The 22,607-nt window shown below is 46.5% G+C and overlaps 2 protein-coding genes and 1 long non-coding RNA gene across 22 annotated transcripts in view; 1 reads left to right on the top strand and 2 right to left on the bottom strand.

Annotated features, from left to right (window-relative positions):
• Positions 1-9,026, bottom strand: part of Arhgef2 (Rho/Rac guanine nucleotide exchange factor 2) — a 59,216-nt gene extending 50,190 nt beyond the window's left edge. For 5 of the 20 annotated variants that reach the window (XM_087623444.1, XM_087623473.1, XM_087623510.1 and 2 more), the window contains exon 1: positions 8,761-9,026. The gene's annotated coding sequence lies outside the window, so the exon portion shown is untranslated. Of the gene's footprint in view, positions 1-6,956; positions 7,019-8,760 lie in introns of those variants that run through there. The other 15 variants (XM_087623461.1, XM_087623491.1, XM_087623514.1 and 12 more) reach the window with 7 other exon arrangements.
• On the top strand, positions 6,384-8,074 carry LOC148006712 (uncharacterized). The gene is made up of 2 exons (XR_015676363.1): positions 6,384-6,570; positions 6,710-8,074. It is a non-coding gene; the product is annotated as an uncharacterized LOC148006712 (long non-coding RNA).
• Positions 9,027-13,008: 3,982 nt separating the features above from the next.
• Positions 13,009-21,623, bottom strand: Ssr2 (signal sequence receptor subunit 2). The gene is made up of 6 exons (NM_001106442.1): positions 21,546-21,623; positions 21,181-21,335; positions 20,282-20,380; positions 17,243-17,351; positions 14,616-14,693; positions 13,009-13,528 (listed from the first exon to the last, which is right to left on the bottom strand). Exons 2-6 carry the CDS (start codon positions 21,333-21,335, stop codon positions 13,418-13,420), a joined length of 552 nt encoding a protein of 183 aa, NP_001099912.1. The 5' UTR covers positions 21,546-21,623; the 3' UTR covers positions 13,009-13,417.
• Positions 21,624-22,607: the final 984 nt, after the last annotated feature.

Raw genomic sequence — 22,607 nt, 5'->3', positions numbered from 1 at the left:
TCGACCACTTGGCTACATTCCTAGATTTTGGGTTTTGAGACAGGATCTCCCTATGTAACCCAACTATTGCTAGAGTTCATAGAAAACTCACCTGCCTTAGCTTCTGAACTACTACAACTATTTATTTTTGCAATAATTTTTTTACTGTGTAGCCCTGGCTGGCCTTGAACTCACAAAGATCCATTGCCTTTGCCTCCCAAGTGCTAGGATTAAAGACATGTGCTACTACACCCTGACTCTCCTCCACCCTGGAAACAGGGTTTTTCTGTGTAGCCCTGGCTGTCCTGGAACTCACTCTATAGACCAGGCTGGATTTGAACTCAGAGATCTACCAGTCTCCCGAGTGCTGGGATTAAAGGCGTGTGCCATCATCTCCCAACTAGTTGTTGTCGTTGTTATTAATGTTTATTTTTTGTGTATTTTGCCTACCTACATGCTCCTCTCAGAAACTAGAGGAAATCAGATCCCCCTGAGTCTAGAGTTATAAGCCACCACTCGAGTGCTGAGAATCAAATCTGGGCCTCCAGTAAGAGCACTCAGTGCTCTCAATCAGAGTCCTCCAGTCCCCTTTTTTTTTGAGACAGTGTTTCTCCAGCACAGGCTGTGCTGGAACTTGCTAGATAAACAGAGATGACCTCAGACTCACAGAGATCTACCTGCCTTTGCCCCCTGAGTACTGAAATTAAAGGGGTGTGCCTCCGTGCTTGGCAAATGTACCATGTGTAAATGAGTGTTGGTCAGCATGTACATCTGCACACCAGAAAACCACATCAGATCCCATGAGACTGTAGTGACAGACAGTTCTGAGCTGCCATGTGGGTGCTGGGAATTGAACTCAGGATTTCTGGAATACCGGCCATGCTCTTGATTACTGAGCCATCTCTCCAGCTCCTCCTGGCTTATTTATTTCATTACTATTACTATTATTATTGTTGTTGTTATCATGTCACTATTTTTTAAAGATTTATTTATTTTATTTATATGAGTACACTGTAGTTGTCTTCAGACACCAAGAAGAGGGCATCAGATCTCATTACAGATGGTTGTGAGCCACCATGTGGCTGCTGGGAATTGAACTCAGGACCTCTGGAAGAGCAGTCAATGCTCGTAACCACTGAACCATCTCTCTAGTCCATTATATCACTATTTTACTATTATTATTTATTGTATTATATCACTATTTATTATTATTATTATTATTATTATTATTATTATTATTATTGGAGGTGTGGAGTCAGAAGAGTGCATGGTTGATCAGTTACCTCTCTCCCACCTTCCCGTGGGGTCCGGAGGTCAAGTCTCCAGGCTTGTTCATTGGATGCCTTTACTCATGAAGCCATCTTGCTGGCCTTCTTTATTTTTAACATTTATCTGTGTATGTGTGTGTGCACAAATGTGCCATGGAGTGCATGTAGAGGTCAGAGAACAGCTCATAGGAGTCATTTCTCTCCTTCTGTCTTGTGGGTCTTGGGGACTGAACCCAGATGTTGGCTTTGGAGCAAGTGCCTTTCTCCTGTGCAGTGACCTTGAAGGCCCTATCTTAATTTTTAAATTGCATTTTGATTATTTTGTTTCTATGTATGTATGAGAGAGGGAGAGACCATGGAAGGGGGTGCGTGACACAGCACACACGTGGAGGTCAGAGGAAGCTTGGGAACTGGTTCTCCTTCGTGGGGGAGCTCAGGTCAGTAGGCTCGAGTCTGAGTCACCTCACCGCTCCTCGTCTGGTAGAGAAATACTATTTATTTTCATTGTATGGATATGACTGTTTCACCTGCATATACGGATATGTCCTTGTGTGTGTGTAGTGACTGTGGAGGCCAGAACAGAGCATGGATTCCACAGAACTCCAATCGTAGGTGGATGCAAACTACCGTGTGAACGCCCCGGAACTTGAACCTCTGCAGGATCCGCGCGTATTCTAACCGCTGAAACACGGCCTCGGCTGCCCTCAGTCCCACCTTGTCTTTTTTAAATTGTTGAAAAAAAAAATTAAAAAGAAGACATTGATGTTGGGCCTGCGGGTGCATGCTTGTTACTCCAGCACGTGATAGGCTAAGAGGAGAGGACTGTGACTAGCTCCCGGTCAGCCTGGGCTACACAGTGATGAGTGTCTCCAAAAGGCAGACAGAGGGGCTGCAGCGCTAACTCAGTGTCTAAAGAGAATTCACTGCTCTTGCAAAGAACCTAGTTCTCTTCCTAGTTCACGACTGTCTGTGATTGTAGTTCCAGGAGATCTGACTCCCTCTTTGGCCTCTGCAGGCACCAGGCATGTACATGGTTCAATGACATATATGCAGGAAAAGCCCTCATACACACAAAATAAAAATAAATAAAACCGTGGGCTGGAGAGATGGCTCAGTGGTTAAGAGCACCCGACTGCTCTTCCAGAGGTCATGAGTTCAATTCCCAGCAACCACATGGTGGCTCACAACCATCTGTAAAGAGATCCGATGCCCTCTTCTGGTGTATCTGAAGACAGCTACAGTGTACTTATATAATAAATAAATAAATCTTTAAAAAAATAAATAAATAAATAAATAAATAAAACCTCAAAAAAACAAAACAAACAAACAAAAAAAAAACCAAGCAACAAAAATAAAAAGTGGTGCTGGAGAGATGGCTCAGCGGTTAAGAGCACTGACTACACTTCCAGAGGTCCTGAGTTCAATTCCCAGCAACCACATGGTGGCTCACAACCATCTGTAATGGGATCTGATGTCCCCTTCTGGTGTGTCTGAAGACAGCTGCAATGTACTAATATAAATAAAATAAACAAATCTTTAAAAAAATAAATAAAAAGTGACCAGATCCTGAGGAACAGCATTTGGATTGACCTTTGGCCTCCATACACACATATATAGGCATACACATGGGAACATATATGTACACACACACATACACACACACATACCACGCACAAAAGTTCAGGGTCATCATCAGCTACACTGAGTGAGACCAATGTATATATAGGACCATGTCTCATATGTATGTGTTAATATATATACACATATATATATACATATATACACACATATAGAGAGAATATATATTCTATATAAGTCATATATATAATTTCCATAAAATTGAAATTTCAATACTCATAGGGTTTTTTAACTTGCTCACTCATTTGCATATTGTCAGCCAAGTTGATTGTTATGACAGAGACCATATGGCTCACAAGCCTAAAATATTGTTTTTCTGTGTCTTTATAGAAAAAGCTTTAAGATCTGCTCTATATCAAAAAGGCATCCTGCAACGGTTTTGGGGAGGAGACATTGATAACCCCAACATACCCACTTCCTAAATATCACCCAGAGCCCACATAGGAAGTCAGCTTGTCGGCGTCCAGCAAGCAGACATTTCCCCCTCTGTCACCCCGGGTTTGTCAGCATGCAGAGCTTCAGTAGCTCAAAGCCTCGAGTGCAGTTGACTGGAGGTGGTGGGATTGCAAAGCTGACCCCTCACATGGTGGAGCCTACACTGCCTGCCGAAGCCAGAACACAAGCTCCTGAACACAGCAAGGGAAGTCACTCAGCTCCCACCCAGTTTCAGAGCCAATCAATCAGAGCCAGGGAGGCTGGCTCTGTGTGTAGATCGCTCACTGCCAACAACCCATCCCCAGGACCCACATGCTTTAGGAAAGTCATCCTCAGACATCCTTGTGCACCTATTCATGTGCCCCCAACAAATAAATATTATACATTTAAAATTAAAACAGTAATAAATGGCGCTGAGGTGGCTAAAGTTGCTTATCATGAAGACTTGAGTTCAAGGTCACACTCAAACAGATAAGTGATAACAGTGCTGGAGTGGTTAAGAACACTGGTGGCTGTTTAGAGGACCCAGGCTTGGTTCCCGACACCCACAGTCATTTACAACTCTAATTCCAGGGGCTCTCTCTTCATTCTTGGGCACAAGGCATGCAAGTGTATATGTACAGGCAGACAAAACACAATCAATCAATCAATAATTTTGGGCAGGCCTGGTGGTGCTTGCCTTTAATCTCAGCACTTGGGACCTAGAGGCAGTGATCTCTGTGAGTTCCAGGACAGTCAGGACTATGAAATGAAACCCTGCCTAAAAAACAAAAACAAAAACACACCAATAAAAACGTAAAAATCGGGGGCTGGAGAGATGGCTCAGTGGTTAAGAGCACCCGACTGCTCTTCCAGAGGTCCTGAGTTCAATTCCCAGCAACCACATGGTGGCTCACAACCATCTATAAAGAGATCCGATGCCCTCTTCTGGTGTATCTGAAGACAGCTACAGTGTACTTATATATAATAAATGAATAAAAAAAAAACATAAAAATCTGTGGGTTCGGTCCTCAGCTCCGAAAAAAAAAAAAGAAAAAAAACCATAAAAAATCTGAATAAAGTATTGTCAGGCAGGCCCTGGTTCTGCTAGCGGACAGTCCCAGGAGAGGACATCCTGGTAGCTACCACCAGGAAGGATTACAGTAAATCTTCAGAAACCAATGTGTTTGAGACAAGGTCTCCCTTTATAGCCTTGACTGACCTCGGACTGGGCTGAAGATGATCTTCAACTTGCCTCTTGCCCGACCTCCTGAGAGTTGGAATTGCAGGTGTGCAGTTATGTGCCATGCCTGGTGTATGTGGTGTTGGGGATCTAAATTCAGGGTTTCAATAGACTAGGCCAGTACTCTACCCACTGAACTACACCCCCACCCCTGAGGCCTGGAAGTTTCTCATGTCTGGCTCTGGGATTCGGAATCTTCAGGGTGGAGGGACAATGATGGAGAAAGCCTACAAATCTAGGCAATAAAGACTGAGAAGGCCAGGGAATTTGAGGATTTGGAAGGCAGAGGTAGGTAAATCTCTGTGAATTTGAGGCCAGACTAATCTACATAGAAAAATGCAGGCCAGGCTAATCTACATAGAAAAATGCAGGCCAGTCAAGGCCACACACATCTGGTCAGTCATAGAAAAATTCTGGCTCTACAGAAATTTTTTTTAAACATTTTTTTAAATTTTCTCTTTTTTTGAATATTTATTATGTATACATCATGCAGCTTTCTGCCTGCACGTATGCCTGCAGGCCAGAAAAGGGCATCGGATCTTAATACGGATGGTTGTGAGCCACCATGTTGCTGGGAATTGAACTCAGGACCTCTGGAAGAACAGACAGTGCTCTTAACCACCGAGCTATCTTTCCAGTCCTACAGAAAATTTTTAACGGTTCAAATTTTAACCTGTTTATTCTCTCAGAGAAAGTGAACCAAGAGGGCTTGTGAGACAGCTCAGCAGGGAAGAGCTGCTTGCTACCAGGCCAGAAGATCTGAATTTAATCTCGAGACCCACAAGGCCACACAACAGGACAGAGCTGACCTCCAAAAGCTATCCTGACCTCCAGGAGTGTGCCTTGGTATCCCACATCTCTCTCTCTCTGTCTCTCTCTGTCTCTCTCTGTCTCTCTCTCTCTCTCTCTCTCTCTCACACACACACACACACACACACACACACACACACACACACTAAACAAATTAAAAGAGAAAGGCAAGCCATTGAGGAGTTGGCTACTTTTTGTTAACTTGACACAAGCCAGAGGGAACCTCAGTTGGGAAAATGTCTCCACAAGATTGATTGGCCTGTGGGCCATGTTCTTGATTAATGATTAATTGGAGTGGGTCCCGCCCACTGGGTGAGAAGTGAAATGAGCGAGTTTCAGGGAACAAGCTGGGTTTTTTTCATGGCCTTTGCTTCAGTTCCTGCATCCAAGTTCCTGCCCTGACTTCTCTACATGATGCACTTACTGTAAGCTGGGGGATGAACCTTTCTCCCCCAGTGCTTATAGCTATGGTGTTTATCACAGCTACAGAAGCCCTAAGGCAACCATGAGTCCAACCGTGAGAAGCAGGGTTAGAGCAGAGCTAGCTGCTTTTACTGTCGGGAAGACCCCAGCAGTGTACTTCCCTTCTAACCCTGTACATGGGACCACTCATCTATGGCGGGAACATTCTGTCTTCCCGATCAGCCTGCCTTGGCTGAGTGCTGGTGCTCTGCATCTCTTTCTTTGTCTGACTTTCTTTGCTGACAACGCTGGAGAAGAGAACAGTACAATTCCCAAAATGCAAAATGCAAAAAAAAAAAAAAAAAAAGAAGGGCCTGGAGAGATGGCTCAGCGGTTAAGAGCACTGACTGCTCGTCCAGAGGTCCTGAGTTCAATTCCCAGCACCCACATGGTGGCTCACAACCATCTGTAATGGGATCTGATGCCCTCTTCTGGAGTCCGTGAAGAAAGCAACAGTGTACTCACATATATAAAATAAATAAAAGCTTAAACAAAAAGAGACAGTCAGCTGTGCACCACTGCACCCTGGCACAGTTGAAAGTCAACACACAAGGGTAATTATTAAAATGGGGGGGGAGGGGGGGGAGGAGGGAGGGAGGCTGGAGGAGAGCCATTCACCTGGCAACCAGTCCTGTAAACTGTACCATATACTAAGTGTGAAGCACAGAGACAAGGACCCAGAAGGATGATACATCAATGCAAGGACAGCCAGAAGCATGTGTGACCAGATGCCATTTACCTAGGCCAGCTTCTGTGGTAAGTCTGAACAGGCACTCCCCTGCAGCCCTGACCCACAGAGCAGTCATTGCCTCTACTGTTAGGAAATTCCAGACGTTCCGAGCTGGGAAGGTAGTCAAGCATCCCCAGACCCTAATCTAACCACACTTGGCTCTAGGTCATCAGGCAGGCATCTCAACGCCACCCCACCCTCTCCTCTGTGACCCTTGAGGCTCACGCGCCAGTCCGGAACTTTGCTGTTTCCACAGGTAATCACCGGCTTCGTTTTGTTTGCTTGCGAACTGAATTTAAGAATTCTGCCTTCCTCCCCTCCGTACCATACCCTGGGCTTGCTACTGAACACTTCCCTGTAGGAGCCCTGGTCCTAATCCGGCCAACAAGGGGTAGGATAGGGAGGCAAAAACCTGTCAAGCGTAGCCAATCCTCGTTTCTCCACCAGTTCCTCAGCAGGCACAGGTGTATCTGTGCCAAAAGGGTGGGGCAAGAGGAGGTCTGAGGTTCAGAGAGACATCTAAGGAGACTTTGGCCAGGGTGACACAGGAAATTAACCTGGCAGTTCCCAGGAAATGCTAAAGTAGTTGGCAGGGTGGGTAAGCCTTAATAGGACAGTGGGACAGTCTAGACTCTGGAAGGGCTTGGCTTCAGGAAAGAATGAGATTGTTTTGTTTCTCTGGGGCTCAAGCACTAGGCTTTATGAATGTAGCTTCATGACAAAACTGCACCCCCAACAGCAGCACCCCCACCCTTCTATCCCTTTAAAGTTACTTTATTAAATCATAAATGTGAATTTACAATTTTTATTAGCTTACAAAAAAATTAGATTTCATTTTGGTAGTTTTCAAACAAAATGTGTTTTAGTTGTCCCTCCTATCCCCATACTTAAAAATTAACAAAAAAGTCATGTCATTACACCATAATCCTTGGTAATTCCTTTTCAAAAACTACAAGAGAAAAATCTTCTAAAGGCCCGTGACATCTCATAACTAACTCTCTAGGATAAAAGAAATACTTCCAGACACAGAGGTGCTGGGGGCATTTGTGTCTCCAGGATCCCAGACCCTGTGGCCGTCCTTGGTGTCCTGACTATAAGGATCACAGTCAGGGCTGGGCATGATTGTGGACACCTTTAGTCCCAACACTCAGGAAGAGTCAGTGAATCTCTGTGAGTTTGAAGCCAGCCTGGTCTACATAGGGAGTTCTAGGACAGCCAGAAATAGAGAAATCCTGCCTCAAAAAAGGTGGGGCAGGGCTGGAGAAATAAGTCAGTGGTTAAGAGGACTGGCTGCTTTTCCAGAGGACACAGGTTTAATTCCTAGCCCCACAAGGAAGCTCACAGTTGTTCCTAACTCCAATTTCAAATGATCCAAAACTCTTACACAGATATACATACAGGCGAAACACAGTGCACATGAAATAGAAATAAATGAATTGGAGAAAAAAAAAGAAAAGAAAAAGAAGGGGCTGGGGATTTAGCTCAGTGGTAGAGCGCTTACCTAGGAAGCGCAAGGCCCTGGGTTCGGTCCCCAGCTCCGAAAAAAAGAACCAAAAAAAAAAAAAAAAAAAAAAAAAAAAAGAAAAAGAAACATGGCCCCAGGTGAGCTATAGTTCAGGGGTGGAACACTCATCCAGTTTACGGAGGTGCTGGGTTCCAGTCACAGCACACCCCAGGATAAAAATGATAGTGGCATTTTGTTTTGCTTTTGCTTTTAATCTTTTAATGACAACATGACAGAGTTGGATGTCAAATGAACTTGACTTTGAAACCTAGTCCTACAACTTGGATCTTAATTGACATAGGTTAGTTATTAAATCCTTTAACCTTTGTATTTAATATGAGGATTGAGTATGTTAACCCTACAAGATTCTAAAGATCAAAAGAGAAAACACAAAAAGGATTTATCAACATTTGATGACACACCTTGTATTAACCAGTCATTGTGATCCTTGATCAGTTATTGTGACTCCTTATTTTCCTATTTGCATATATGCATGCATATACACATACGTGCGCACAAACACATACGCCTAGCATCTATACAAACACACGCTGCCCCCTAATTAGAAATAGGAAGTGAAAGTAAGATGTTGGTGAGAAACCTGTAAGTTCTTTTGCTACTTCCTGGGTGCTGAGGAGCTCCTGGATATCCCTGCGCCTGACGAATGCACCCTTCTCAAGCAAGAAGTCAGGAAAGGGAAGAAGAGACTCACCAGACCTGGGAGAGGCTCCGAGGGTGGGAAACCTGTTCTTGCCCTCAGCTGGTGACTTCAATATGGGCACAAGTCCTGCGTCAGGCAGCCCCTCTAAAGGTCTCTCCGGGCACCTTGGTGGGGGTGCCTCTCTCTTGGTCCCTCTACAGGAACTGTGTTCATGGTCCAGAAGTTTGCATAGGGGCCAGGGGGCACTCATTCCAATCCTGACCAGCTGCCTCTTCAACTGCTTAAGCCCTTCCCTTCCCCACCCTACTTCAAACACCTTAGACCGTTCTGTGGCCAGTCCTTTAACCCTTCTGGTGCCACCACCCTGCTCTAAGTGTTCTCTGAACAAAAGGTTGCCACAGGACTCAGTCTCCCGTGGAAACAGGTGTGGGACTCTAGGCTGCGGTCCCCCTGAGGGGAGAAGATGTGGGACCCTGACAACTAGGGAACTTTTAGCTTCCCTCTGGCAGGGAACAGGGAGATGCTGTGGAGGGGAAAGGGGAACACCATCCCAGGGCAGGGATCACAGTTGGAGGCCTACTTAACAGCAAGGTCTCCCCCAAGTCAGCAGGGTCCTCCTTCCTCTCTCATAGTAGGCTTAACAACCATGCTTTGGTCCCTTTAAGAGGCAGGTTACAGTAGCGAGTGGGAGGAGAGGTTGTATTTATTTGTGATACAAGTACATGAGGAGGGCCCTCGCTCTGACAGCAACAGGGCGACCAGCAACTCAGCCAGCACGCCAACGCGTGGCATGCCTTGTTTTGGATACCAGGCAGCAGAATATTTGACCAGCTCCTCCACCCTTTCCTTGGTAACAACTAAGGGGGTGTGGACTCAACCTCTTCCTCCAGGGCAGAGGGCAGCTTGGCACAGCTTGGACTTCCTGAGGTAACAGGGAGAGGCCTTTCTTCAGGATCCTGTGGCTACTGGAAAGTGCTCATTGAGAGGTTCGCTGTCTCTGACAAATAATGGTTTACGGTGCCTTGGACAAGTTACTAATTTGTAAAGTGGAGCAGCAAACGGGAAGTATGGATTTGTAGACGTCACTTAGTAAATGCATTGTGGGTCCGTGTGGTGGCACACAGCACTCTGGGACAGGACCAACTTGGCCTATCTAGTGAGGTCAGACTAGTCTTATTTATACAGAGACAAGCCTTGAGACTCTTGTCACAAAAACAATAAATAAAAATAAATTGACTAGACTGCCACCTACAGGTGATCTTTGGATAACCCAACGTACTTTGTCCTTCATGACCTATTGAATACAGCAAACAAATCCGTTGTCTTATAGTCAGCTATAAGTCCTTTGCCCTGAAGTCCTTGCTGTGGGGAGGGGAAAGGCAGCTGCTGTCAGAAGGAACGCTGTGTCCTTCCCTACATGCCCCAGTCAAATGTGAGAAAGGGACTTGATTTGCTTTTTCCTGAGAATACAGAAGAAATGCTTGTGATGTTTTAGTGGGGAGGAGTCCACGAAAATCCACATTAAACAATCTTGATGAGATGCAAGCTCCAAGATGGGGATTGCCAGAGGTCAACATTGAGTGGCCATCTAGGGGCTGGGATTCCCGCTGTGTGGTCAGTGCTACTCTTTTTTTTTTTTTTTTTTTTTTGTTCTTTTTTTTCGGAGCTGGGGACCGAACCCAGGGCCTTGTGCTTCCTAGGCAAGCGTTCTACCACTGAGCTAAATCCCCAACCCCAGTGCTACTCTTCATGTTCCAGTGGTACACCCCAGGGAGATTAACTTCCTGTCTCTCCACTCAGCTGACCCCCATTCTCCCTGTATGGGAAGCTCTCCTACTCTCCACGATCTTCAGGTCTGAAGGCCTAGATGTGAAGGGAGCAGAAATGGAAGCAGCTGGCTCCCTCTGGTACCAAGCTGAGGAGATGGGAAGCTGCCTGGATGCTGTGGGAGGGCTAGAGGGCCGGTCTTCAGGAGGTAGAAGACACCTAGCACCCATTGGCTATCTATCCTTTCAGGGTGGAGCCTCCGTTTGGAGGGTGTGTGTGTGTGTGTGTGTGTGTGTGTGTGTGTGTGTGTGTGTGTGTGTGTGTGTGTGTGTGTGTGAGAGAGAGAGAGAGAGAGAGAGAGAGAGAGAGAGAGAGCACATCAAGGAGCACTGTTGGCAGTCATCCTATCTGGTTGCTTGAGGGTGACAAAGGCAGTGCTGAAGCCAACTATTTCAGCTAAGTTCGTCTACAGACTTGAAGAGTGCTTACATTCTCCACAGCCACTGCTGAAGGGAGGCTCAAATTACACCCTGACTTCAAGGCAGCTGATCTCTTGAAAGATGAAGTATCTAGCTCGGCCTCTTTTCAAAGTACCCATGACATCCATTGCCTTCCCTGCTTGTCACCGGTGAGCTCCCGTTTCATCTCCTCTCCCGCCAGTGCCAGTTCATACAACCATGATCTGTGCAAGGAAAAGGAGAGAGAGCCCCGGTCTTCCAGAAGAGACCACCCAGAGTGAACACCAAAAAGAAACACTTTATGTCACCTGCCCAAGTCCATCCTGGGGAGGGCAGGAGAGCCCTCCTCCTGTGACTTAACTCTGTAGCTCCAGGAGAAAGCACACATGGGAAACAGGGCTTCCCTCTCTGGAAAGGAAGGGTTCAGCACTAGATAAGATCCTATCAAAAGCACTCCCCACTTGAGACACCCCTACACCTGCTCACCCTGCCCAGTCTGAGCATTCCCAGAGTCCCACCGGAGCACGATGAATAAGAGAGTCATCTTTCTTGCTTTCTGACCTGGCTGGCGCTGGGGTGTCCAAGCTGCAGGGCCTGAAGGAAGGATGTTAGCTGCCTGAGGGCCACCCCGTTTGGAGCTTCCCGTTGTCTCCAAGTCCTTTTCATCTTTCAGGGACCCAGAGGCTTCCACGGCTGGGTAAAGGAAAGGTTAAACCGGTTAGGCAGGGGAGCTGAGGAGCCGATTCTAAAGGGGAAACTTGGTAGCAGAAACAAAGCCAGTGTTTGTTGGGTTTCCCCTCCTGCCTGGGAGGCCGTTCTCAGACCACGGCATTCCTGCGTTGGACAGAGTAGGTTTACAGTGGAGAAGCCACAGTAAACTGACTCTGAAAAAAAAGCCAAAGCTGCTTTTCCCACTGGCTACTAGAGGGTCCAACGCAGCAGGAAACCCAGCACTTCTTCCTGGCCTGAAAATAAAAATATTGCTGGGCATTTGGCACAGGCCTTTAATCTCAGCACTTAGGAGGCAGAGGCAGGTGGATCTCTGGGAATCTGAGGCCAGCCTGATCCACAAAGGGAGTTTCAAGACAGCCAGAGTTATGCAATAAGGAGATCCCATCTCAAAATAAAAAAATAAATTCAAACTCAACAGAAGCCATTTCCTTTAATAACTTTTATTTATAGGTATATGTGTGGGTGCCTGCACTGGTCATCAAAGGGTGTTGGATCCCCTGTCTATGGAGGTAAAGGCCACCTGACACAGATGCTAGTTTCTGAATTTGGGTCCTCTGCAAGGGCAGTCTGTGCTCTTGCTGCTGACCCATCTCTCCAGCCCCAAAGAGATGCCATTTAGTTTTTAAAAACTTAATTTAAAAAAACTTATATGTGAGTTTTTTTCTGCAGCACCTGGTCCAGCAAAGTCCAGAAGAGAGCACTGGGTCCCTTGGAACTAGAGTTAGAGGTGGTGAACTGCTATGTGGATGCTGAGAACAGAACCCAAGTCCAAGAGAACAGTCAGTGCTCTTAGCCACTGACCCATATTCCGTCCCATCCTAGAAACCACTACTCAGAGGTTCTCAACCTTCCCAACGAACGCTGTGACAACCTTCCCAACGCTGATTAAAGATACAGTACCTCATGTTATGATGACCCCTAACCATAAGGTTATTTTCATTGCTACTTCATAACTACAGTCTTGCCACTGTTATGAATTGTAATGTAAATATCTTATTTGACCCCTGTAAAAGGGTCCTTCGAGCCCTAGGTTCAGGTTGAGAAACACTGACTTAGACTAGTGAGGCAGAAAAGGCCTAAGAACTATTTTCTAGAAAGGTCAGTAAATAGATCAGAGCCATCTCCAGCTGTGGAGAGCCAGCAAGGAAGGCTCACAGGGGGTCTGTGGTGATCAATGTGAAAACAGAAGAAAAGATGACCACAAGGGTTCAAAAGGACTCAGGCACATCTCTGAGAACAGACCACACTTCAAGGCCAAGAAAGCCTCCTGACTTCCCTGGAGCTGGAGCTTCAAGACCTGGGCTCCAAAAATGACCTGTCTATCCACAGCAAGACAAACACATGGGTATGGCATTTGTTTTTATTAGAAAATCCATTTGGTAAGTGCCCCAAATCCAGGCAGAGCCTGTGTAGCCCCCATAACCTTCTACCCTCTTGAGAGGAGCTGCCAGGGGATGGGGGTGTCAGACAGTCCCTCCTGGACCCCCAAGAGTTCACATTGCTAATATTATACCAACAGCACCTTGGTGGGACCCTCAAGCCCTGAAGCTGTGGCTAAAGGCAGTCCTGTCTGTATGGCTTCAGTGACAACAGGGAGGCCCTCTCAAACCTGCAGGCCTGCCCCTTGCATTCTGGTTGAGTTCAGGGTAAGATTCAGGACAAAAGAGCCAAGGGCCAAGAGAACACATTTGACACCCTCTGGAGTCTAGAAGACACCCGGTTTCTTGGGAGAAGGGCAGAGGAGACTGCATTCAGTTCTTCTTGGGTTTGGGAGTATCGTATTTCCTCTTGCTGGAATACCACAGGAGCAGAGGGATGCCTATGGAGGGCAAGGTCATGACCCCAAAGGCTGCCCAGTCCAGCTGTGGAGGAAAACAGGGGCTGTTTAGGAGTCTGGGTACAGAGAGGAGGGAAGAGGAAGGGGGAGGGAATGGTTCAATGGGAGAGGAGCAGCAAGGCCCAGAATGTGAGCAGGGCTTTGCCAGCCCCTCCCTCAGACAAAAGGGCTCTCTACGACTGGTCTCCTTTTCAAGCTGTGCAGCCAAAGCCTCACCTAGCCCCAATTCTAGACAGGGTTTGAGGAGGGGGACACCCCTAACAGACGCGCCTCCCGAGGAGACCCCGGGCTATCTCCTTCATACTTCACCCTGCTCACTTTCCAGCCTTGTTAAACACTTGTCATTCCTGGCTCACAGCAGGCCGTGAGTCAATCTGAGCTGTTCTCAAAGTCTGTCCTTCCTTGGCTCCTCTCTGCCTGGCTAAATCCTCTGTGGACTCAAAGACTGGACAGGTGGTGCTGACTATAGCCCGACCAGGGCCCAGGGTAAGACCTGACTGACCAGCGCCTCCCTTTCAACGCCCTCCTGGGTCCCTTATGCTGCCAGGGGAATTCTGTTGCTCCTGTGTCTATGTAGCCAAGCCGGCTTCAAACTGGTTAAATGGTTGATGATAAACTCATGTCCTTGCCTTCACTTCCCACGAGGTGCTGGGATAGAACCCAGGACCCTGAGCATGCGGGGCAAACACGCCAGCACCTGAGCTGCGTCCTCAGGCCCAGGTCATCTCATGGGGAAGGACTTATTTGGAGCTCTGGATGAATTCAGTGTTTAGTCAGCTCTGAAAAATTCTCTCCAAGCTCCAGCTGGGCACAGTGGTACATATCACTCAACTACCCCAAAACTTGGTGACTCCCCCCCCCCATGAATCTATTGGGGGTCCGACTGACACAGGCCTCTACTGAAGGCTGAGCAGAGCAAATCCAGGTTTTTGGTGCTGGCTATTGTGAGCTCATTGACAAAACTCTGGGCATGACTACATCAGGAGTCGATCTAAAACCATGAGGCCTGCCTGCCTACCAGTCTGTCTGTCTGTCCGCCTGCCTGCCTGCCTTTCCAGAACTAAATGAGTTCTCACCCCAGGGGATGAGGAGACAATACTAGAAGTGCTTACAAAATGGGGGGAGAATCTCCTGTCAAACTCCCGCTGAGCGAGGATTCCCCCCTGTCCAGGGGCACTGGTGGAGCCAATCTGGAGAAGGAAAAAGAAGGTGTTAAGGCGAGCTTCAAAGCTACCTCATCTGAGAACAGGTCGTTCCAGCCCACACATCTCTAAGCATTACACTGAGTTACCAGCACACACAGGCAAGAGTGTTTAAAGAACAGAACTAGAGCTCAAGTGGCAGGGTTCTTGGACAGCACACAAGAGGCCTGGGCTTTGATTATCAGAGCTGAGAAAAGAAAAGAAAAAGCAAAAAGGCAAAAGCTGTTGAGGGACAGAGATGGCTCCCCAATACCCACAGAGTGAGTGCTCACCACCACCCCTAAGTACAGTTCCAGGAAACCCCATCCCTGTGACCTCTTTAGATATTAGACATGCGTGTAAAACACACACATACAAGCAGGCAAAGCTCTCAGATACACAAATGTTTAAAAATTTAAGAAGAGCTTTTAAATTAGATAGGTGAAGCATGGTGACACGTGCCTTAATCTCAGCACACGGGAGGCAGAGACAGGTTGACTTCTAAATTAGAGGTCAGCCTGATCTACAGAGTGAGTTCTAGAATGGCCAGAGCTACACAGAGACGCCCTATCGTCAAAAACCAAAATTAAATACAAATTTAAAAACCAGAGAGATGACTCCCTTTAGCATCTATAAAGGAAAGTGGATTAGGAGCCAGGAGACCGGAGATCTCACTCGCCACACACTGAGTATCTGCTGAACAGCTCAGGCCAGCTACACAACTAAACCCAAAGCCCCACCCACCAGACTCAGGCTCACTCCTGTCTATAAGACAAGCTGTGGGCTGGAGAGATGGCTCAGCGGTTAAGAGCACTGACTGCTCTTCCAGAGGTCCTGAGTTCAATTCCCAGCAACCACATGGTGGCTTGCAACCATCTGTAATGGGGATCTCATGCCTTCTTCTGGTGTGTCTGAAGACAGCTACAGTGTACTCACATACATAAATCATATTTAAAAAAAAAAGACAAGGTGTATAACAGAGTTACAAGTCCTCTGCAATCATTTACTTATTCCTCACGAGAAAACACCCTTTTCTACTTGAGGGCTGACCAAGGCTCAGCTCAAGTACTAAGAAGCGTCCTGAATATGTTAAAGCCCTACCCAAATGTACATTACCAGAGGAAGGCTGGGGCCGCTCCACATTCCTTTGCTTTCAAGAGGAGCCAAGAGTTTGGAGCTCACTGCAAATAACTCTGTTCTCACATGGTGAGTGAGCCTTTGATTTTTATGTCTGTTAACCCACCAAGTACCAGGTAGTGCTGGGCATAGTGACTCACACTCTTTTTTTTTTTTTCTTTTTTCTTTTTTTCGGAGCTGGGGACCGAACTCAGGGTCTTGCGGTTGCTAGGCAAGCGCTCTACCACTGAGCTAAATCCCCAACCCCGTGGCTCACACTCTTAATCCCAGTACTTGGGTGACGAGGCCAGAAGATCACGAGCTCAAGGTCAGCCTCATTCATATATTGAGAGTTTGAGACCAGTCTGGGCTACAGGAGAATGCCTCAATCTTAGCATAAAAACAAAAAAATTCAGTCAGTCGCAGTGATGTGCACCTTTAGAAGCAACACATGGAAGTCAGAAGCAGCAGATCTCTGTGAGTTTGAGGCCAGCCTGGTCTACAAAGCAAGTACCAGAACAGCCAGGGGTATGCACAGGGAAACCCTGTCTCAAAGAATAAATTAATAAATTAAAACATAACATTTCAATCAGTCAATTAATTAAAAATAAGGCTGAGGGCAGTGATGGTGAGGTCACAGCTGGACAGGTAAGGCAGAAGCAAGGGACTGTCACAAATACCAGGTCAGCCAGGTTGACAAAGTGAGTTCTAGGCCACCCAGGAGGACGCAGTAAGATTCTGTCTCCACCTTTAACCCCATCCAGAGACAGGATGGTCTCTTGTGAGGCCACCCTACTTTACATAATGAGTCCCAGGCCAGTCAGGACTACATAGTGAGATGTGTCTCAATAACCAAGAGAGGGAGGGGGTGGGGGCGGATGGCTCCTGAAGGGGTGAAACAGCGGGTGGAACAGGACCTTCTGAGAGGGAAGACAGTAACAGAGGAGCCTGGGAAGGTGACTGAAAATGGCAAGGACGGCTATGAAATGGAGAGCAAGTGACACATTCTAGATTAAAGGGAGAGCAAAGGAACAAAGTGAAAAGAAACTATGGTCTCCCATCGGGTGCAGCTACCCAATTCTGGAACTTTACGATTGGAACCAGACTTCCTTAGGACCATTCCAGGTATATAGTCAACCTGTCTGAGCAGCTGCTACGGAAATTTTCTGCAAGAGTTTTTTTTTTTTTTTTTTTTTTTTTCTTTTTTTTTTTGGAGCTGGGGACCGAACCCAGGCAAGCACTCTACCGCTGAGCTAAATCCCCAACCCCTCTGCAAGAGCTTTTAAGGAGAGACAGCCAGGGGATCAGTTGTCTACTGGCTTCTACGGACACCCAACATACATGCATGCTCTCTCACACACAAACACATATATTTTGAAAACAAAGTAGGGAGTTTTTAAGGAGATTGGAGCTCTACCCAGCTCAAGGTTTGTAGAACTTACCACAACAGGCCCATCCTCCTGGGCCAGGTAAGTAATTGTTGCAGAAGTGAAATTGAAGTAACCAGCTTTGAGAGGACGCAGGACCACTGTGTGGGAGACATTGCTAGCACTGGCCCAAGGGTTAAGGAAGAAAAAATGATGGCGAAGGTCTACTGTGCTGGTGTAGTCATTTAATTCCAGCACCCAGGAGGCAGAGGCAGGCAGATCTCTGTGGGTTAGAGGACAGTCAGGACTACACAGAAACCCCATCTCAGAAAGACAATGAAACAAAGCAGCAACCACCTTTCCATCCTGGCCACAAAACAGTTAATAACTCATGAAGTGACTTCATGCCTAACATCTGCACTCTTTGAAATTTAGCATATGGCATGCTATACTAATAATACATTTTATAATATGCTGGGAGTAGACCCGGGTCCTCCGAAAGATCAGCAAGTGCTCTTAACTGCTAAGCCATCTCTCTAGATACACACAAACGTGCTGGGGTTAGTCTTGTGCACAGTGTATTCAGAAGTTCTGGGCCCCAGTCCAGACTGTAACCTGATCTTGGCGCATTGCATTAAACTGTGTTCAGTAAGAATGCTCCTCGATATCCCTGATTGGTTAATAAAAGGCTGGAGCCTGTGACCGAGGAGGAGAGAGGGGAAGGAGAGACTGCTGAGATGTCACCATGAGGCAGGATGACCCGGAAGCACATGGCAGAGAAGCTGAGCTGGCAGTGACTGGGCCTTCATCTGGTTAGTAATCCCCTTCCGGGTTAGAATAGCTCAGAACTGTGCAGCACAGAGCCAGCAGCCTGCAGATAAAACACCAGCTTTCTGTCTTTATTCAGGAGCTACAGAAAGAAGCAGGGTAGAGACCCTACCCCACCAAAAGTAATACAACACACACATATTTTTAAACAACTTAGAAAATCTTTCATTATTATTTCTTTTCTTTGTGCATGCGTGTGCGTGTGTGTGTATAGACAGGGTTTCTCTGTACAACCCTGGCTGTCCTGGAACTCAATCTGTGGACCAGACTGGCCTTGAACTCATAGACATCCATCTGCCTGTGCCTCCCAAGGGCTGGGATTAAAGGTGTGCACCACCAGTGCCTGGCATATTTTCTCTTTTTTTCACTGTATCTAGCTGGCTGGCAGACTAGGTTGGTTCTTTATGTAGAGTGCTAGGATTAAAGACGTACAGTATCATTTCTGTCAAGATTTTACTTATAATTACATTTGTGTGTATGTTCCAGGGGTTTATGTGCATGTACACATTGATGTCAGTGCCTAGACATGTTGGGAAAGGACCTTGGAGTCTTTGGAGTGTAGTTACAGATGGCTGTGAGCTAGCTGTCTGACAAGAGTGTTGGGAACCAGCCTTGTGTCTTCTGTAAAAACAAAAGTGCTCTTACCCACAGAAAAATCACCTCAGTCCACAACAGAAGTTCTTAAAAATATAGTACACAGTATAAAAACAAAAGGAACAAACAAAAATACAAAGAGAATATTTATCCTCATCAGAAAAATGTAAACATGTAGCTAGAGGTTTAAGAACACTTCCTACTGGGGTTGGGGATTTAGCTCAGTGGTAGAGCGCTTGCCTAGCAAGCGCAAGGCCCTGGGTTCGGTCCCCAGCTCCGAAAAAAAGAAAAGGGAAAAAAAAAAAAAAAAAAAAAGAACACTTCCTACTCTTTGGAGTTTGGTTCTGGGCATAGAACAGAACCTTCTGTAATCACAGCTCCAAGGCTCTCTTGATATCTTCTTGCCTAGACACACACACACACACACACACACACACACACACACACACACACACACACACACACCACACACACACACACGAGAGAGAGAGAGAGAGAGAGAGAGAGAGAGAGAGAGAGAGTATCTAAGTACACTTTAACACACAAAGCAGGGGAGGGAGGACTAATCATGTAATTCAATAGTAAAAATAACTGTCGGGGTTGGGAATTTAGCTAAGTGGTAGAGCGCTTGCCTAGGAAGCGCAAGGCCCTGGGTTCGGTCCCCAGCTCCGAAAAAAAGAACCAAAAAAAAAAAAAAAAAAAAAAAAAATAAATAAATAAATAAATAAATAAATAAATAACTGTCACAGTGCAGTGGTGGCCCACACCTTTGATCCTGGCACTTGGGAGGCAGATGCAGGAGGATCTCTGTGAGTTCAAGACCAGCCTAGTCAGCATAGCAAGTTTCAGGACAGCCTGGACTATGTAGGAAAATCCTGTCTTGAAAAGGGGCTGGAGAGATGGCTCAGTGGTTAAGAGCACCGACTACTCTTCCTGAGTTCAATTCCCAGCAACCACATGGTGGCTCACAACCATCTGTAATAAGATCTGATGCCCTCTTCTGGTGTGTCTGAAAACAGTGACAGTGTATTTATAATAAACAAACAAACAAAACAAATCTTTAAAAAAAGAAAGAAAAGTCAAAATATAAAAATCACTTACTGGGGTTGGGGATTTAGCTCAGTGGTAGAGCGCTTGCCTAGCAAGCACAAGGCTGTGGGTTCGGTCCCCAGCTCCGAAAAAAAAGAAAAAAGAAAAAAAAAATCACTTACTAAGAGGAGAGGCTAGGGGTTGGGGATTTAGCTCAGTGGTAGAGCGCTTGCCTAGCAAGCACAAGGCCCAGCACCAAAAAAAGAAAAAAGAAAAAAGAAAAAAAAAAAAAGAGGAGAGGCTAACAAGTACCCAGCGTCTCCCTGGTGACATCCCACTGAATCTGCTTTGAAAACACCTCAGATGTAGAGCACTTCTTTCTTACCCATTGTGTGTGAATACCTATTCTGTCTCTGGCAATGCAAAGAGAAAAAGGACATTCAGTATACATTCATGGCCACATATGTCTTTATAAATGTCTATATCTCCCTAATGGAACTGAAGGAGACAGTCTTATAACCTGAAGGAAGACACACACAGCTGACACCTCATCCTCCCAATATATGACATGAAAGGGGCCACACACTCAGTCTGCTTGCAGCACCCTTGCTCTTTCCCACGTTGTCTCTCTCCCAGCCCTCAACACCTATAAAAAAAGGATACGGAGCAATCCGGTCCCATTTGACGTTGAGCATACCAGAGACAATGCCGAAGTCTTCTGGAGGGAAGGAATCGTCAGATAATTCCACGTCTAATGCCGCACTGGAAAGCAGAGAAACAAAAAGTGAGGGGCATGGGATGAAGGGAGCTAACCAGAAAATCCACCTGCTGGTCAAAAGAAACCACCGTATAAACTGGGTCTGTTTTGAAGAATCCAGATCAAGGCCTGGACTCTGTTGCTCAGAAACACCAGAATATTCAACTATCCAGAAGTGAATGTGCCCAAGGCTATTCCTGCTCTAATATCTAGATAGTGGAAGTAAGGTAAAAATGGAAAAGAAATATAAAAGGAAACAACGGCAATAAAAGTGCTCATGGGAGCCAGCAGTGGTGGCACATGCCTTTAACCCCAGCACTCAGGAAGCAGATGTCTGTGAGTTTAAGGCTAATCTAGTATACAAAGTGGATTTTAGGACAGCCAGGGCTACACGAAGACACTGTCTTGAAAAACAAACAAACAAAGTGATCGTTGGTAAAAGAAGAAAGCTGGGAGTCTGCATGCGAAGTAAGTGGACACTCTGTGTCTGCATTTCCTTTTTCACAAGCTGAATTTATTCCTGCCTTTGAAAGCCTTCCAGGACCCCAAAGTGGAAGATAGTTTCTTGTAGTTCACCTTAGGATGCCTTCACTTTCAAAAGCACCCCAACAAAGGTAAGCCCTCCAGTATATTCATTCATTCATTCATTCATTTACTCACTCACTCACTCACTCACTCACTCACTCACTCACTGCACTCGATGCTGGAGGACTCCAAAAGAGAATTCACTCCCCAACAAAATGTTCGCAGTGCCCACGTGGAGGCTCAGAATTCATAAAGGAGCTTGCTAATTCTAGGCCGTTACCTGGAGCCGACATTGTAGATGTTATACTGTAGGGTCAGGTCCCTCCCTTCCACAGCGTATCTGTTGAGCAATGATTTGGAGGCCAAAAGCCTGGCTCCTTCTTCTGCTTGACTGACGGCTAACAGAGCCAACACCACAACCACCAGCGACCTCATCTTCGGAAAAGAGAGTAAAGTGAGCAATGGACCCAAGCATGGAAAACACTGCCAGCCGGGCAGCCTGTGCGGCGCCACACTCCAGCCCCGCCGCCACGTCAGCAGCCGCGGGCCCCGAGAACCGCCCAAGCCACGGCAGTGTGCACCGCGCTGTGATTCAGGCCGTATCACCGAGGACCCCCCCAACGCTCCCGGGACTCCCAGACTCACCGTGAGTACCCGAAACGCCTCCCTGGGCCACAGAACCGGAAAACGGCGTCAGCCTCCAAAAGACCGGAAACAGATCTGGCCGGAAACCCATGTGTCCCTTCCAGTGCCTTGTGGATGTTGTAGTTCTGGAACAAGCCCCACCTTCCCTTTTGTGGTGGCTGGTACCCCAAAGGAGTGAGTTACCTAGAGTCCTTGACTCTTTCCTGTGTGTCTTCAAATCTTTTTTCTTTAATACATTCCCCCATAAAATACTCCTCTGTTTATTTAAGTAAACTAAAATGGAATAAACTGCACGGGCACATTTTTAAAGTTCAAAGAGACTCCGACTTGTTTTAAAGCTGCAGTAGTTGATTCGGCTGTTCCTTACATTCTTAGGTTTCCAAGCTGGCTGGTCACTGCCTTATGTAATTAGCATTTTACAGGGACTTCAGACAACTAGTAAACAGGGTCAGAGAGATCCCTCAGCAGGTGAAGTCACTTACCACCATGCCTGCCCAACTGAGTTTGAATTCCTGGACTCATTAATAGGACATCCATCGGCAAGTTCTCCTCTGGTCTCTACGTGTGTGTGTGTGTGTGTGTGTGTGTGTGTGTGTGTGTGTGTGTGTGTGTGTGTGTGTGTGTGTGTGTGTGTGTGCGCGCGCGCGCGCGCACACGTGCATAAATACATGAATTCGAATACATGCATATAGCACATATGCAGAGGAATTCTTCCACAGCTCTTCTGTAGTACTCTTGTATGTAGTATGTGTTTACTGTTCACCACCTACTTTATGCTCTGGCACTGCTCAAGGTGCTGGGGAAGTGATGAGAGAACATTTGCATTTGCACCTGGCTCTCCTGGGATGCCCTATGCTCCTTCCTTCCTTCCTTCCTTCCTTCCTTCCTTCCTTCCTTCCTTTCTTTTTTTTTGGACTGGTCTAGCACTCACGAGATCCCTTGGCTTCTGCCTTCTAGGTGAAGCTGGGATTAAAGGCATGTGCCAACACTGGTGGCTTGATTGACTTCTTACAACTATATAATGGTTCTTAAATTACTATTTATGTGCATGAGTGTTTTGCC

The sequence above is a fragment of the Rattus norvegicus genome, chromosome 2, assembly GCF_021556685.1.
Source record: "Rattus norvegicus strain SHRSP/BbbUtx chromosome 2, alternate assembly SHRSP_T2T, whole genome shotgun sequence".
In the NCBI taxonomy this organism is placed as follows: domain Eukaryota; kingdom Metazoa; phylum Chordata; class Mammalia; order Rodentia; family Muridae; genus Rattus; species Rattus norvegicus.
Note: the sequence above shows the minus strand (reverse complement) of the source record. Positions and strands in the feature narration are given on the sequence as shown.

Coding starts and splice junctions, on each gene's coding strand:
- Ssr2 (NM_001106442.1), bottom strand. CDS start 21,335: ATGAGGTCGCTGGTGGTTGTGGTGTTGGCTCTGTTAGCCGTCAGTCAA. Junction 20,381..21,180: donor ATCTACAATGTCGGCTCCAG/GTAACGGCCTAG, acceptor TCTGCTTTCCAG/TGCGGCATTAGACGTGGAAT. Junction 14,694..17,242: donor AGGAGGATGGGCCTGTTGTG/GTAAGTTCTACA, acceptor TTCCTTCTCCAG/ATTGGCTCCACCAGTGCCCC.